The sequence below is a fragment of the Ictalurus furcatus genome, chromosome 18 (genome assembly GCF_023375685.1).
Source record: "Ictalurus furcatus strain D&B chromosome 18, Billie_1.0, whole genome shotgun sequence".
NCBI lineage: Eukaryota > Metazoa > Chordata > Actinopteri > Siluriformes > Ictaluridae > Ictalurus > Ictalurus furcatus.
In genome coordinates this window covers 16,211,123-16,226,740 of record NC_071272.1, presented here as the reverse complement: position 1 = coordinate 16,226,740, position 15,618 = coordinate 16,211,123, and the positions used below count along the sequence as shown (strand labels likewise).

The 15,618-nt window shown below is 38.3% G+C and overlaps 1 protein-coding gene across 1 annotated transcript in view; it reads right to left on the bottom strand.

Moving 5' to 3' along the window:
• Window positions 1-1,957: 1,957 nt before the first annotated feature.
• Window positions 1,958-15,618, bottom strand: part of igsf9bb (immunoglobulin superfamily, member 9Bb) — a 138,445-nt gene continuing 124,784 nt past the window's right edge. Inside the window, exons 18-20 of the mRNA XM_053648209.1 lie at window positions 12,530-14,164; window positions 9,603-9,730; window positions 1,958-7,285 (exon numbers count right to left, since the gene is read on the bottom strand). Of these exons, the coding sequence (XP_053504184.1) occupies window positions 7,071-7,285; window positions 9,603-9,730; window positions 12,530-14,164 (1,978 nt within the window). The 3' untranslated portion in view covers window positions 1,958-7,070. The remainder of the gene's footprint in view (window positions 7,286-9,602; window positions 9,731-12,529; window positions 14,165-15,618) is intronic.

Below are 15,618 nucleotides of genomic sequence, written 5' to 3'. Positions count from 1 at the left end.
TTTGTTGCATCAAAATATTAACAAATACTCAGCTAGGTCTTCACATTAGTCTGAACATGTGTGAAATGTGACGTTGTAACGTTTGCGCCAAAGTCATCTCCTGTCTAGACCACAAAATGGATCATAAATAGCACCAAGTCATAATGTGGTCAATGGGATGGCGAATGGATACACCCCACACTGATGTTTCTATAAAATGTTACTTAGACTGTAAGAGTATCTACAGGTATACTACAAAAGCAGTTTGTTACATCTGTCGTATCGCTAATAACCACACTTTCGCTACCGCCACGACAGAAGAAAACATAATTTTTTTCATAAACAGGACATCAAAGTTGGATCACACTTTCTTTGACCTTTTACAAAAGTTAGATCATCCAGTTTTCTTTTCATTTGTAGCTATAAATATCTGTCCTTTATACATACAGTACACTGCCAAAATATCTCTACTTGTATAGTCTGCTTACTAGAAGAATACAGATTACACATATCTTACACTGTGCTGCTATACATATTGGATGTGTGCCCTCCTGTCAATCAAATACCATTAAAGTCAATGAGGCAGTAAGCCTATGCAGACACATCACCAACTTAAACGGCATTATGGGACAATAATGCATTGCGGCTGTGTTTGTGATAAATACAAAAAAAATTAAATAAGAAAAAAAACATAAAGGAAAAAACAGGCTCAAATGATGTGTGATCTGATATCGCAATGCAAACAGCAGATCCGAAGGCTTTTTCACAGTTAAAAGTTTTAATGTAAAGGGCATTGATGGTATGAAAATAAATATAATATTTTGTCAAATAAGGCCTACAGGAGAAATTAAAACAATCACAATTCTGGAGTTTTCTGATGAAGTACAATGTTATTCTAGCTGTTATATCAGTATTTGTGCACTTTTCCAATCGTTTTACCTCTCAACATGTTATATATTCCTAGATGCAGAGCTGTGTATAAAGACGTAATGAATAAAATGCTATGTACTACAAGCAAAAGAACCGCCTACCCCACAACTAGACAGCATTATCCCCTTTGGTTTGTAAATTCTTCTATTTTGAATATACTTTAATCATTTTGCTCTCATAACACTTAAATCTGATTTGTAAGCTTATTATTCACATTGTTCAATATACAGACCATAAAATGATTCTTTTTGTCATTCATCTAACAATATCCACAGTGTGCAGCAATTTCTCATGTACAAAAATATATTGCAAGATATGTAGTCTTTATTTACAACTTGTGAAAAGTTCTATTGTCTCGTGTGTATCTGCGGTCAGCTGACATTCCTGATCATTTCTATGTATTTCCTGCGAGCACACGGCGTGCCAAATGAAGCCTGACATCCCGTATTCCCCCATGTGCCATATTGTGCTGATACCGGACCCTCACCCCTTATCCGCGAAAAGTAAGCAGCATGGTCATTGTTTGAATCCCTGATGTTCTTTAGGAGGTCAATGTTTAAGCATGCATTCTGCAAATTTGTGTTTACAAAAAACTCGCCAAGTACTGAGCAGTTCCATTTTTACTCGGACGTAATAGAAATCTTTTACATTTTAAGCACACCAGGGGGTACTGAAACCTTTCGTGAAGTTAAAATAAGTATATTTACAGACTCAGAAATAAAGGTACCAAATTGTCACTGGAGTGATATCATCAAAGGATCATCATTTCTAACTTTAGTATGTATTGTTTCCCTTCATGTTGTTTAGATTGAATTATCTTTCAGAGTAATGCTTTAAAGGTATATCAGTGGCCCATGTCATTTTTAAAGGTACACTATATATTTACCTTCCTAGGTAAAAGATGCATACTGAAGTTATAAAAGATATTCTCTTGATGGTACACACTCCAACAACAAGGAAAAGTAGAGTTTGGTACCTTTATTTTTAATAGTGTACTCACTCACTACAAACAATAAAGCCAAACAGCAGAACTGTTCTGAATAAAATCATTAGGTTCAGCTTTTGCCTTCAATTGTAGATCACATTATAACACCCAGTTTTAGATCACAATGCTGTCGCCTATGACAATATTGCGATTTCCAATCACATTTCTGATGCCAAAATTTGAATTGAAATCTTTTGAAGTTCAACAAAATCTTGCTAATCTGTTGTATTTATTTCAAATTAAGTCAATGTTTTTTGGTCTAGTTGTTATGTTAAATGATCTAATGGCAGACTGATAACAGGTATTGTTGGCATGTTTTTCCCTGTCATCACAACATCTCTTCATCGCTTATAGGTGATATGAAAAAGAAAGAAAGTAATTAATAAAGAATCTACTTCATTCTGGAAAATCATCTCATGTGCACTCATTCTGAAACAAATCTGCTCTGGATAATAGCATTGAACAAAACCGAAAGATCATGCTAAATATGTCTGTAATCATTTATATACATTTTTTTTTTTTTTAAATCTGCTACAAGATAACAGAGAAAGTGCCAAGACCTTGTCCAGTGAGCTAAGCATCAGTCAATAAAAATAAAGATAATAATAAACAAAAATCACCACTAAACATTTAAGCTCGGTAGAGAAATGTACATTTACCATATGCATATATTCTTGTAGATTTCATTCATGAAGCCTTACAGAGGGGATATTAGCTCAGTGATCCTTAGAACAAGGATTTCCAAGTGTAGACCTAAATGAGACAAATGAATATACATCCAGTAAAAGTGACAAAACAGATCTAAAATGAGTAAATATTCTCCGAGATGAAACAATCAAATCTTCCACAAAAAAAAAAAAAAAACATTTTAGAGCTATGAACATGACATCACACATGGATTAAAAAAAATAATGACAAGAAAAAAGTGAAAATGATTTGTGTTCAATTAAAACAAAGACTCAAGCTTTACTAAGATGGGTGTTTTATTCAATATTATGCAAACGCAAATTATGGATTGGAATGGAAAATGTTTTTCTTGAAATAAATCGTCACAATAAAGTAATAGAATGCTTGTTCTGTGGACAGATAGAAATTCTATATAAAATAAATGCAATGCAATAAAAAAAGTCAATGAGTTATATAAGGTCAAGCTTGTCAGTGTCATTGTCACGCGATGACAGCTACAATGCTACTGAATGAGCCCAAGTGTGCACTCGATCATGCTCTTAAAAGCCTTATTTCTTTTTTTTTATTACAAATCTTCTTTTGCACTGTTTATGAGCCAATGTTAATTCAGCATTTATTAGACCTCTCAAGAACCTACAAACTCCTGGAGGATCTGCGTTGCCCTGCCACAGCCTAATTACACAACAAGCAGAAATACAACTTGATGGTGCTACAGAAGATACTGTTCAGTTTAGGTTTGGGCAATAGTTTCACAGAAAAAAAAAAGAATAAATCCTGCCTTTCCACTTGAATGCTTATAATGATTCAGATGACTGCCAACAAAAAAAAGCTGACAAACTCTTCAAATGCAGGGTCAGTGGAAATGCTTTTTCTTTTGTGTTTTGTATTTAACGCTTAAGGATGCTTTAAAGTGACGAAAGCCTCATGAAAAATAATATACAAACACATTGTTAGAAAATGAATGGGATTATGTTTTATGAATATATTTAGTTGCGTGCATATATTGTCCAATTTATTCAAAATTACTCAAATTTTATCATACATTGTGCAATATATGCTATTATATACAGTATTTTGACATATTACAGTACATTCCTAGCATTTTGGATATTCCTTTTTTATATCACTCTTTTGAAAAAAGAAAGAAACAGTATTTAGTTAATTAAATAGTTCTATATCTTTTACAAAGCACCATAGTTTACCAGAAAAAAAATTGCCCAGTTAAATGTCTTGTAAATACTTGAGGAGCACATCTTCGAAATGAGCTACCTATTGTGAGGATCTACCTAAAGGTGTGTCGTCATGTGTTTCATGGGTAATTGTCATCTAATCAGACATTTATTTAAATTACAAATGGAACAACAGGTACAGAGATTAAAACGCGAAAATGTTCATTGCAAAGACCGAAAAAAAATTCACAGAACATAAGAAGTGGTGTGACCTGAACCGCAAAGAATCGCAAAGCCAAATTAAAAGTGTGAAGCTCAGTGCAGTTTATCTAAAAGCTCCAAATGATGTATTACTAGCTCACAATCAGTCCCCTAACCAAGGTGAAATAAAAGAATAAAAAATGGTTACACAGGTACACTTGTAATGCGCTGGTCTCACATAAGCATAGAATACATCAAAGGTATTCCTCTATGTTTTCTTTTCATTTTTATATATTTTTTTTATATGAAAGTGCAGTCATGACAAAATAAAACTAAATCCTCATAGCCGTGCCAACAGGAAGTGCCTTTACTTGCCTGAGGTACACCCCAGCCTGTTGTCAATGTAGCTAAAATCATAAATGCAAATTGGTGATCACATTCAGCACCCAGATGTAAGTCAAGTTTGAATGAGGAAATTTTTTAATTCTAAAAAAACAACAAAAAAACAGCATTTTGATGGACAGTAGATATTGACCGTCAAGATGCCTAGGCAAACATTGAAAGTTTGATCCAACGCTTGGATGATGTTGAAATCCTAAAACGTTAAATACTGCGGTGTTAAAATGACAAGCAGCAGCCACATCTGCTGGAAGATCAACTTAGAGAAATTAAGCGATTTCAAGTGATTACAGTCCGAAGACACCCAAAGTTTGATAGCACCCAAAATAGGCTGTTGAACACGCCTGTATTGTACTGATTAGCCTTTGGGATTGGCTTGATCGTGAACCAACACAATCAATTTGCAAAACAATTCGCAAAATATCAACTTAGCTTAAATTTGGAGTCCCTATTACGATAACTGATGCTAACTTTAGCCAACCTACGCCCTTGTGAGCTTTTTTAGCAGGGACAAATTGATTTGAAACAGGTAGAGCACCATCGCTGACCACCACCAGCAACATCCCCATTGAATGACTGGCCACCAAAGCGAACATACATGAGCCCAGATATGTTTGTCCTGACAGTGAGAATACATATTAACCAGTAGAAAAGAAGCACCCTTGGATGATAGATACACAATAAAAAAAACTTTGGCCGCATGGGAAAGCCTGGTCTTCTCATAGGCATTTCCCATAATGTCTTTCCAGAGGATAGAGACAGGAGCTGGGGTGCTGCTTATACTTTTCAGCCAGGATAAACCTCAAAATAAAAGGCTACAAAAATGGCCCACAAAGGCAGTAGGTTTCCATTTGAAATAATCCACAAAAAAAGAAAGAAAAATGAGAACGAGACGACTAAACAGAGCCAAGCATTCAAGAGCCCTACTCAGGCCTAAAAATGTCTTTTTTTGGATTGGGGGAGGGGGGGGGGGTTGCAGTTGAAAAAATACTACAGTCTAATTATGGCACAAAATCCTACCCTTCTCACAGTACATTATACTTAAGAATTTTATTGATTAAGGAGACTGTAGTATTTTTATTATGTTGCTTATTATTTTATGGTTGTTGTATTTTTTTTTAACAGGAGCTCACAAAATCCAGACTAAGTTAGTGTCAACTTAAAACGATACATCACAGTGATTACCAAGATTTTGCTCCAATGCAAAAGACTTATTTACAGAAAAGACCAACCCAGAAAAATGTGCACACATGGCCATAGCAGCTTTTGATCATAGTGGAAAGTAACCTGTGCGCATCTCTGGATAATGTTTTGTTCCCTTTTCAGGATGAATTCGAAATATTTAACAGTATTGATGTCTTCAGCTAAAGAAAAAATCATGAACAATGATTTGAAAAAATTTTTTTTAACTGTCCCCCAAAAATACTGGAAATACTGATCATTCCAAATCCATGGTGGAGCAGATGAATGAAATAAAGACTACACTGCACACACACACAATGCATATTATGTAAGGAATAAAACCTGACTGAGCATGCTGTTATAGGAAAATAATCCACAGTGGGGTGGCATGATGTGTCCTGGCCCAAAGCAGAGTAACTCTTATCACACAAAAGTTGATTATTTTCCAATAATAGCACATCCCAAAGTGTTCTATTCCTCTTATAGCACAGCAAACATGTTGTAGTTTTATCCGTTTATAGTTACATTTCATGTTGTGAAATATCCTAAACAAGTTAGTTTCTGTCATCCTTTATAATATAACAGGTAGAAACAGCCATTCAGTCACCAGGCTCTCTTTTTTCTCACTTGAATTTAATATGACAAAGAAATGCAGCTTGCCATGCTACCAAGAAACTGCAAGGCACAGAGCCTGAAAACTTTAAGTTCCATCTTTCCCGCTGATGATTATAAAGCACAGACACTGGAAACTATATCAAAATGTTACATAAACTTCTCCTTACAGAAAACGTCACCATATCAACGATTACATGCATTTTTAAAAATCCATTAATTATGCCAGAATTACTGTCAGAGCTGCTGTTATAGAAAATTAATCAACGCCTGACCAATCAGATTAGAGAATTCAACAGTGCTGTGGTATAAGAATATTAATACATAATACCATTATGAGTATAACAGTCATTCTGCCTTAAAACAAATATAATTTTCTTTTGAAAATGTTTAACACAAATGATGCCTAACAAGAAATAAAAATAAAATAAAATAAAATAAAAAAAACACCACCAAATGTTCCACTGTTTGGAAGTTACAGAATGTTTGTCTGTCCAGCAGTGTTGCACTGATGAGTCTCGGGTGACTCTGAGGTATATCTGGCCTACACATGAGAACCCTGTGTTCTGCTGAGACAGAGTAAGACTACTGGCAGAATGAAACAGGTGCAGGAATGTGAGGAGTAATGAGAGCTGTAAACCACATGCATGAGCCTAAATGCTGACATGCCTTTTTGGAAGAGAAATAAACATCCCAATGACACTAGTTCTCTGTTTGAGGTAATCTTGCACTGGAGCAAAACCTTGGAACACTACCAACCAGCATTATTTTGTGAAAAGAGAGATTTAAAAAAAAAAAAAAAGAAGAACAAAAAGAAAAGCATGGATGGGAAGATGAGGTGTAGATATGGTGCACAGCTGGGGTGGTGGGAAACTCAGTGCAGAACCAGTGGGCTTTGGGAATAGTGTGGCCTGCTCTCTCGGCCCTCACAGGAAAGTGGCGTGGTCGGGGTCCACTGTGTCCATACTGGCCAGAATGGCTTTCTGGTCATCTTGCGGCGGACGGCGGTACAGCAGGGCAGAGAAGCGGGCATACGGGTCCTGTCTGGTTAACTTCCTCTTCTTCTTGCGGAGGTAGAGAGCTTCTTCTGGTGGGAGGACCTGAGAGGTGTGGGGCTGCTGGGTCTGAGAAGTCGACACACCTGGATCCAGACAACGGGACGTGAGTCAGCACAGAGTGCTGCGAGAGATTACAGACGTGCATAGACAATGATTGTAGCTCGAGGATACAAAGGCCTCGTTTGGGCAAGTAAGGACACAATCAAAGCGAATATATAAAGCACAGAATATATAAATCATTTAACTGAGTGGCTTTTAAAATGTAATATGTTTTTCAGGATCTGTTTTTCTTCATCTAGTACCTTCACTAGTAAGGATAAAATGTACTCATTTTTCATAATACCTGCCCCACATCCGAACAATGAAGTTACTTAAAATCAGATGACATGCCAGATACTGGCTGGGTCTTCCAGTATCAGGAAACTAGTAGCATGAGTGTCTAGTAAGATGGTTAAGGAAGCTTTATTAAATTTGTGAAGGTCAAATACTAATCATTGAAATGATTATCAGTATAATTTCTGGTCTTGTTGTGAAGAGTTTTAAAAGGTTAGCATGTAGAGAGTAATAAAGATTGTGTTGATTCTAGGATGGATTAGGAAAACTGTGGAGAAGGACATTCATTAACTCAATACTAACTACTCACACCTCAGCTCTGTGCTGTTGTAGCCTGCACACAGTCAACTGAAGTATTTAATCTACTTGACTGAGGCCTGCAAAATAGAAAGTGCCTTGTCAAATGTATCAGGCAATATACAGTCACCACTTTAACACCTGCACCCCTGCTCATTCATCCAATTATCCAATTAGCCCATCAGCGCAACGCATAAAATCATGCTCAGGTTAAGAGCATCAGTTAAAATTCACATCAAACATCAGAATGGAGAAACAGTGTGATCTCTGTGACTTTGATCGTGGAAATTGTTTTTGGTGTCAGACAGACTGGTTTGAGTATTTCAGAAACTGCTGGAATTAGCACATAGAGTCTCTAGAGTTTACACAGAATGTTGCCAATTCTGTGGGTGAAAATGCATTGTTGATGAAAGAGGTATGTGGAGAATAACTAGACCGGGTCGTGATTACAGGAAGCCTATGGCAACTCAAATAACCACTCTTTACAACGTCTTGAGCAGAAACGCATCTCAGAATGCACAACATGCCCAACCTTAAGGCAGAAGGGCTACAACAGATAAAGACCACATACTGTAAGGTCTCCACATCCACACCTAGTTGATGTTTCGAAGAGCCTGTGCCTAAATTCCTGTTCAGACAAGAGTGAAGCCCGATGTGGTTTTCTGCTGTTTAGCCCATCCACCTCAAGGTCTGACAAGTTGTGCATTTTGAGATGCGTTTCTGCTCACCACGGTTGTAAAATGTGGGTATTTGAGTTACCATAGACTTCCTGTCTGCACGATCTGCATGGTTTTATGCACTGTGCTGCTACCACATGAATGAGCAGGTGTCCAAGTTTCCCTGTTAAAGCATCTGGTGAATGTTGTTCCAAGAATAGGACCTGTAAAGTCAACTACTACCCTCAATAAATTGTGACTAGAGTATACGATTACCTTAATAGCTTGTATTCATCAAAGTTGTATATGGCCAATCTGATCCTAAAATGAGTTTAATTTTTGGTGTATCTATATGAACACACTTACCTATTCTAATCGGGGTGCATGTCAATTTGAGCATAATATTTGGACAACCTGAAAAATGCTTCATTTGCAATTATCAAAAAAATGATCAAAACCAGTATCATCAATTAATATAGCAAGTATAGTAATATGAGTAATAAAAATAAAGATTAAACAACGGTAATAATCATACCTGAGCACACAGGAACCTCACACTAAACTATAGGTTTATAATAGGGTTTAGTGTCAGCAACGAATTTGTAAATATGAATCAGAAGCACAGATATGGATCTTTATCAACTCATTGTCCAGACAGATACACCCAAAACTCAGCTTCGTGTATTTTTTCTTTCCTCGGACATTGGATAACTGAAGCCTGATGAATGCTTTCCTTTTATTAGCTCACTGTCACAGCACATGCATAAATTAGGATGTGTTTCATGTAAATTAGATGTATATAAATGTAAACTGATTCATGTCGTATGCATATGACATGTAAATATGGAACTCGTGAGAGGGAGCATGATACACGCAGTTGAAGCTGATTCAACGATTGTGCTCAAATCACAGTGTTTGTTTTTTGTCATATGACAGTTTCACGAATTAGAAGCAGACTCGTTCATACGTCATCACAGCCACTCAAATTTGCATTCATTTCGACACAACTTTAATGAATAAGGGCCAATGTGACAGCTCGGGTTCTTCTTCATTAAAAAAGCTAAATCACCATTTCATACTGCTAGTATAAAAGCAAAAATGAGTGAGGTCTCACCCATTTTCTTTCTGGCCTTGGAGTTGTTATTGTTAACCGCAAACTTCTTGACTTTTTTGACACGTTGGTATCTCAGTGATTCTATCCTCTCAGACCCTGCAGGACCACTCGGTGTACCTCGACGTTTTCTGCACAGAGGACAAAGAAAGGGCAAAGGGCTATCACACAGGAGAAAAGCTGTCCTGTGCCTTTCTATTGATAAGACACTGGTCACATATGGCTTGGCCCAATCCTTGTCAAGTTACTGCTCTCAGTGCCAAGCTATAAGCGCACCAGATTGCCTATGAACCAGTCCAAGACATCCACACTCTCGGAATCGGCCAGTTTGTTCAGCATGACAATTATGGAGCCAGAAGTTATTTGAGTGGAAAGAGAGGTATACTCAGGGCTATAGAGGTGTACATGTGCTTTCTCATTAGTACAGTATTGTTCAAAGCCACGAGGAAGTTTGAAAACCAAGCTTGACGAACATTACTTCTACAATATATTAAATAGGCATACCTTGGTATGTTAGGATAATATGTATCAGTTTACAAAGAACTTTGAAGAAATTACTGAATGACAAAATGTAATGGTATTAAGAAATAATAATAATAATAATAATAATAATAATAATAATAGTAATAATAATATACCAATAAGATATTGTCTACTTTTGTGGAAAGGAAAGTATACATCCTTAAACATTAGGTTGTATTCACAGTCTTCCCATCCAAATACAGTATGGAGGCACTTAAAATGCAGCCCACATACTCAGCCACACGCACACACACGGCTCTGACGAGGCACGGTGAAACAAGAAAAAGAGCATTATAAAGGGCCTTTCCGTCTGCTGGGGCTGCCAAGAGAAATTAAAAGCCATTAGTAGAGGGGGGAAATCACAGCTGAGCGACAAAGCATCTTCAAAAATGTGTTCATAGACATGAAAACTGTCTACAATGGGCTTCACCATGCTGACAGGGGGAGAGATGGCGGGAGGGGAAATGGCTACTTGGGAACAGTCACATAATGAAAAATAAAACAAAGCACTCAGACAACAAATGTAACAAGAATTTAATCAGATATTTGTTCGTTTTTTTCAACTGAAGAGCAATATTTAGCGATGGCATGCATGGAATTTTGCACATGGAACAGAACTTTAAAGGGGAATACTCTGAAAAGCACTTCACTGGGCAAAAGCCACAAATAAAAAGAGAATGTTGTTATGGTGCCCAGAGCCAGTAGTATTTTCCCCATTACAAAACGAAGTGCATGAATTTTATGGAAGTATACTTTCTCCCTTTGAATGGGAGAGTGTTCTGCAGTCCAAAAGTTTAAGTAAACACATGTGCATTTGGATTTATGATGATGAGAGTGCTTAAAAAGGGCTAGTATTATTATTATTTTTTACCCTAATGTATGATAATAACAAAAATGAAATACACTTTGCAACTGAGGCAATGTTTAAAATATCTCCTGTTTTTTGTTTTTAAAAAAAATGGTAATTCATAACTGATTTATTGTGTGTCTACAATGTGATTAACGACATAACTAGGTTACAGATTCTTTAATCATATAGACTGTGGCTCCATTTGTTCTTGTTTTCATTTAAGAACCTTCATGGCCCTAATTCACTGGCAAAAAAGTGATCACAATCCTAAATGTCCTTTGTGTTTTTCACATTTAGGAAAAAAACACAGGTAAAGCAAGTAAAGTTTGTGTTGACCACATGATCTATGATTTCTTAATAACTAGAAAACATATGCATGCCAAGACGAGAATGCATATGGGATTCAAGACTGCAGAACTTAAATGCATAGCTACTCATAACATAAGAAAAAAAGAAAGAAAAAATGCAGGTTGGTGTAGCAAACTAAATAAATCAAGACTCTCAGACTCGTATTCCCCTTTAAAGAACGAGGTGAATAAAAGCCCCACCTGCTGCCCCCCCCTTTCAGACATGGATCCAACCCTTACCTATTGTGGTGTAGAGGACCTGGTCACAACAACGCTGCCCAGATAGCTGAGATCAATCAAAAACAAAGCAGGTAAGACTCCAGGAGTCATCAAGAATGACCAACTGCCCCTAATTGAGATGATGACGACATTGCAACAGATGAGAGCAGACAGTCCCTGCAACACGATTCGCCCAACAAGCCTCCCCTGGCAGTCAGAGCTGGGGTGACCTGGGTGATGGAGGAAAGGGAGGTGTGGGAGAAGCAATCATGCAGTCATATTACTAAGGATCGGGAGAAGAGGCCTGTGCCTGCAGTGCTGGATACGTCTAAATCAATCTCCACTTCATACATACTGTAAGCCATCCTAAAAAACAGGGCTTTATTTTGACTGAGAAAGGTCAATTGGGATGCACGGGGGTTCCTCCTGTTGGGTGAAAGGCAGGGTAAAGCAGAATGACACAGAATGGAAAGGCTGGGGTCCAGTGGTGGTGTTCCTCTGATTCCAGGCTTTTAAGGGGCTTTGGTACTGCATTTTAAATTGACTTAATATTGCACTCATTGAGTGACTGAGCCCCAAAAGGTCTGCCACCATATCTGTGAAGCAAATAATCCATCCTGCCTTGAGCTTATATTTTTTGCCCTCAAATCAGCTTAGTTTAATTTTCAGACAAGTGTTTTTAAGTGCTTCACAGACCTTATGAATGAACATGTTTGACATGAAAAGCAGCATCAGTGAGACTGAGAACTACAGAGTCATAGCACAACATCATCTATGTAGAAAATGATTCTGAATGGTTTGAAAAATGTAAGGCATTGAGGGCAGTTTAAAAAAAGAAAACATGACTTTCGATGCAGTTATTTTCTTTAGCAAACACAGTTAAAACTGCTCTACCTTCATGGGCAGTTAGAAAGGTTTTCTACTTGTGTAAGTAAATTGCCTATTATACTTTTTTAGTACAAGGAATATTTTTGTGACCCCACTGAACTTACCCTGAAGCTGATAGCTGGGGCGGAGAGGCAGATGGCAGAATCTCCTCCTCACTCCTCCTCTGGGTTGGCATCTGTCTAAAAATGCTGCTGCTTTCCATGGGGGGTGACGGAGATTGGGATGGATAGCTTGTTGCTGAGGTGCCAAAGGCCATGTGGGAGCGGTAAATAGGGCTTGCCCTTCGGCTTCCCTGGCCTTGAGCAGGGGAAGAAGAAGGTGAGGATCTTTTTGAAAAGCTAACAGAAGAAGGTGGCTGCAGGGTTATTTCAGACATCTCAGGGGGAATGGAAGGCTGGACAATACTAGGACGAGGCCTGGGGCGCACTACAATCTCTGGAGAACCCTCATGAGAGCTAATGGGGCTTTGAGTAAGAGGTGAGAGACGGGAAGGCTGGAGTACCACCATGCTGGGTTCCATCCTACGGGGCTGTCTGGGACTGAGCCTGGGAGTTAACTCATACCAACGGGTATCCAGGCTTCCAAATGAGCTAGGACCAACAATGTGAGACGCTGGGTCAGGGTAAGGCAATACCGGCACACCCATACCGTGGCTTGTGTGTCTTAGCTGCCCTAGACTCTGTGCCTCTTGCATAGGTAAATGCTTGGCTGGAAGGCCCTGAGGCTTCACTTTGCTGGGAGATTTGCCTAGCCGACTCTTTGGGGCCTCCAGCTGAAGAATACCAGGATAGGGGGGTATATGAATGGAAGCAGGTGGGAGAGCACTAGGAGGGAGAATGAGAGGTGGTGGAAGAGAAGGTTCCCGGTGAAATTGCAAAGGGTGGTGGGGTGGGAATATGAAGTGAGGACCCTCAAATGTGGCAAAGGAGAAATCAGGCCGTTGCCAGCTATCCGGAGGACGGGATGATGTGTGTGTCAAGGGAAGGGAGCAGCCTGAGACTGCATAGTGCTGAATCTCTCCTTCACTGATTTCCTCTGGTATGGTTGGATAACCAAAAGGCCCCTCAATGTGGTAAGGGGGTGAAGACATTACTGAGCTAAGTGGGCTGGTGTCTGGCATGTAGAAAGGAGGCGGAGGCTCAGGTTCTCCAGGACTGCCCAAATAGCTGCCCAAGTAGAACTGACCATGGGAAAAGGCTCGAAAATGAGGAGCACCACGGATCTGCCCCATGGCCTGAAGTCGACTGCTTTCCATGATGGTCATACCTTCAATTGGCCTCTGGAAGCGGGGGCTATAGGCTGGGGGCTGCAAGTAAGATTCCTGGCTGGAAGAAATGGGAGAGATCTGATGGGGTCTGAGAGTAGCCATCATAGGAGGCATGGGGCCGGGATCATCATTCTCTTCATCAGACTGTCGAAATTCTGGATAAAGGTCTGACTCTTCCACAAAGGGGAAGCCCTCAATACGCCTAGGCTTCACAGGTGTGTCCATATCAGTGGGATCCATGACGAAGCGACCATCTGGCCCACGACTGATTAACTCAATAGGTGTAGTAGCCTCAGCTTCATGTTTAGAGACACTATATTTCTTGCTAATTATTGCTCTTTTGGTCTTCTTGTATAAGGAAAGCTCCTTCTCCTTGGCAGGACTTTTCTTTGATCGTAATCCATCCTCAGATGACTCGGATGGAGCTCCCATGGATCGGACGCTCTCTGGACTCATCTTTCCAGAAGATGGCCTGAAAAAAGAAAGACAGGAAAACCATTAGTGCCACTACCTTGATCAGAATTTATTCTGACAAGATCTTAAAAAGCTTAACATATCATGTATGAAAATAATTTATGCTTTTCTCAGATAGATCTTCTGCTGAAATTCTTAAAAGAAGTTAGTTCGAGGTAGCCAATTGGCAACCAAATCCTTGAAGTGTGAAACGCTGCTTATCAAATGGCAACCAGTTGTTATGAAGTTATATTTTAACCTCAAGCCAAGTACTCCATACATCAACACAGATACAACCTTAATCATTTGCCTGACCCAACTGACAGCGAAATAATGTTGAATTTCTTTCAGTGAGAGAAAAAAGGATTCGTGAGTACCATGCAAACAAAGTTCTAAAGTTTAAGGTGAAAGAGCGAGATGAGTTTGTGCTGACAATTGGCTTTGCATCAGTGATTTTAACTGTCTGTAATTATGAGTAATCAGTTGATTATCATACCCAATACACTTTCTGCACAAATATATTCTTCTATAAACTTCGGTATAAATATATTAGATAGCCTTCATAACTGATTGGTCAGTGTCTTGGTGGATCTGGAGCCTATCCCAGCAACACTTGGGGCAAGGTTGATGGATGAGACGCTAGTCCATCACAGGCCATTACACATATTCACACTTAAGGGTAATTTAGAATAGCCTATTCATCCACTCATATGTTTTTGGCAGATGGGAGGAAACTGGAGAACCCAGAGGAATCTCAAAACAGACAGTAACACAAGCTCAGGATTGAACCAGCATGCCACCTACCGATATACTAACAGTTTTATTCATTTCCAGGCATATTATATATTTTATCGTTTCTTACATTTCTTGAATTCTGTTGAATAGTTGTAATTAGTGTCAAGCTGATAATTTATAACAAATTATACTCAGACGATTGAAGGTTTGTTTTACACATTCATTCTTCTTAAGTGCTCAACCCTGTAATCCTGAATTAAGATTACCCACAATGACTTTCTTCAGGGCCCAGATAAGTTTAATTAATATGAGTTAATAAAGCTATGAAATTCTCTTCCCTTTCTGGATGTTTGAGATATCTGCTAAAATATGTCTTACTTAATTTCAGTCATTCTATTATAACAGCTAAACTTTACAGAGGCCATATACTCAGACTTCAATTAGTAATATGTTTTTCCTTTCCATTCCTTAGACCAGAAATAAATTATTAATAAAAAAAGTAGCTTTGAATATTTGTTAATTGTGTCTATCCTTAAAACATAAACACTATATAAAAAAAGAAAATGTGATCTTATTGACTAATCATGAGTAATGATCATTTTTAATAAACAAAATCAGATTCTGGACAGACATTAACTTTATTTCATGAAACACGATAAAACAATCATCCAGAAAAAGAAGGAAAATCAGACCTGCAATTTTTTTAATAGTAATGTCAGCTGAAGCATTGTTTCTGCT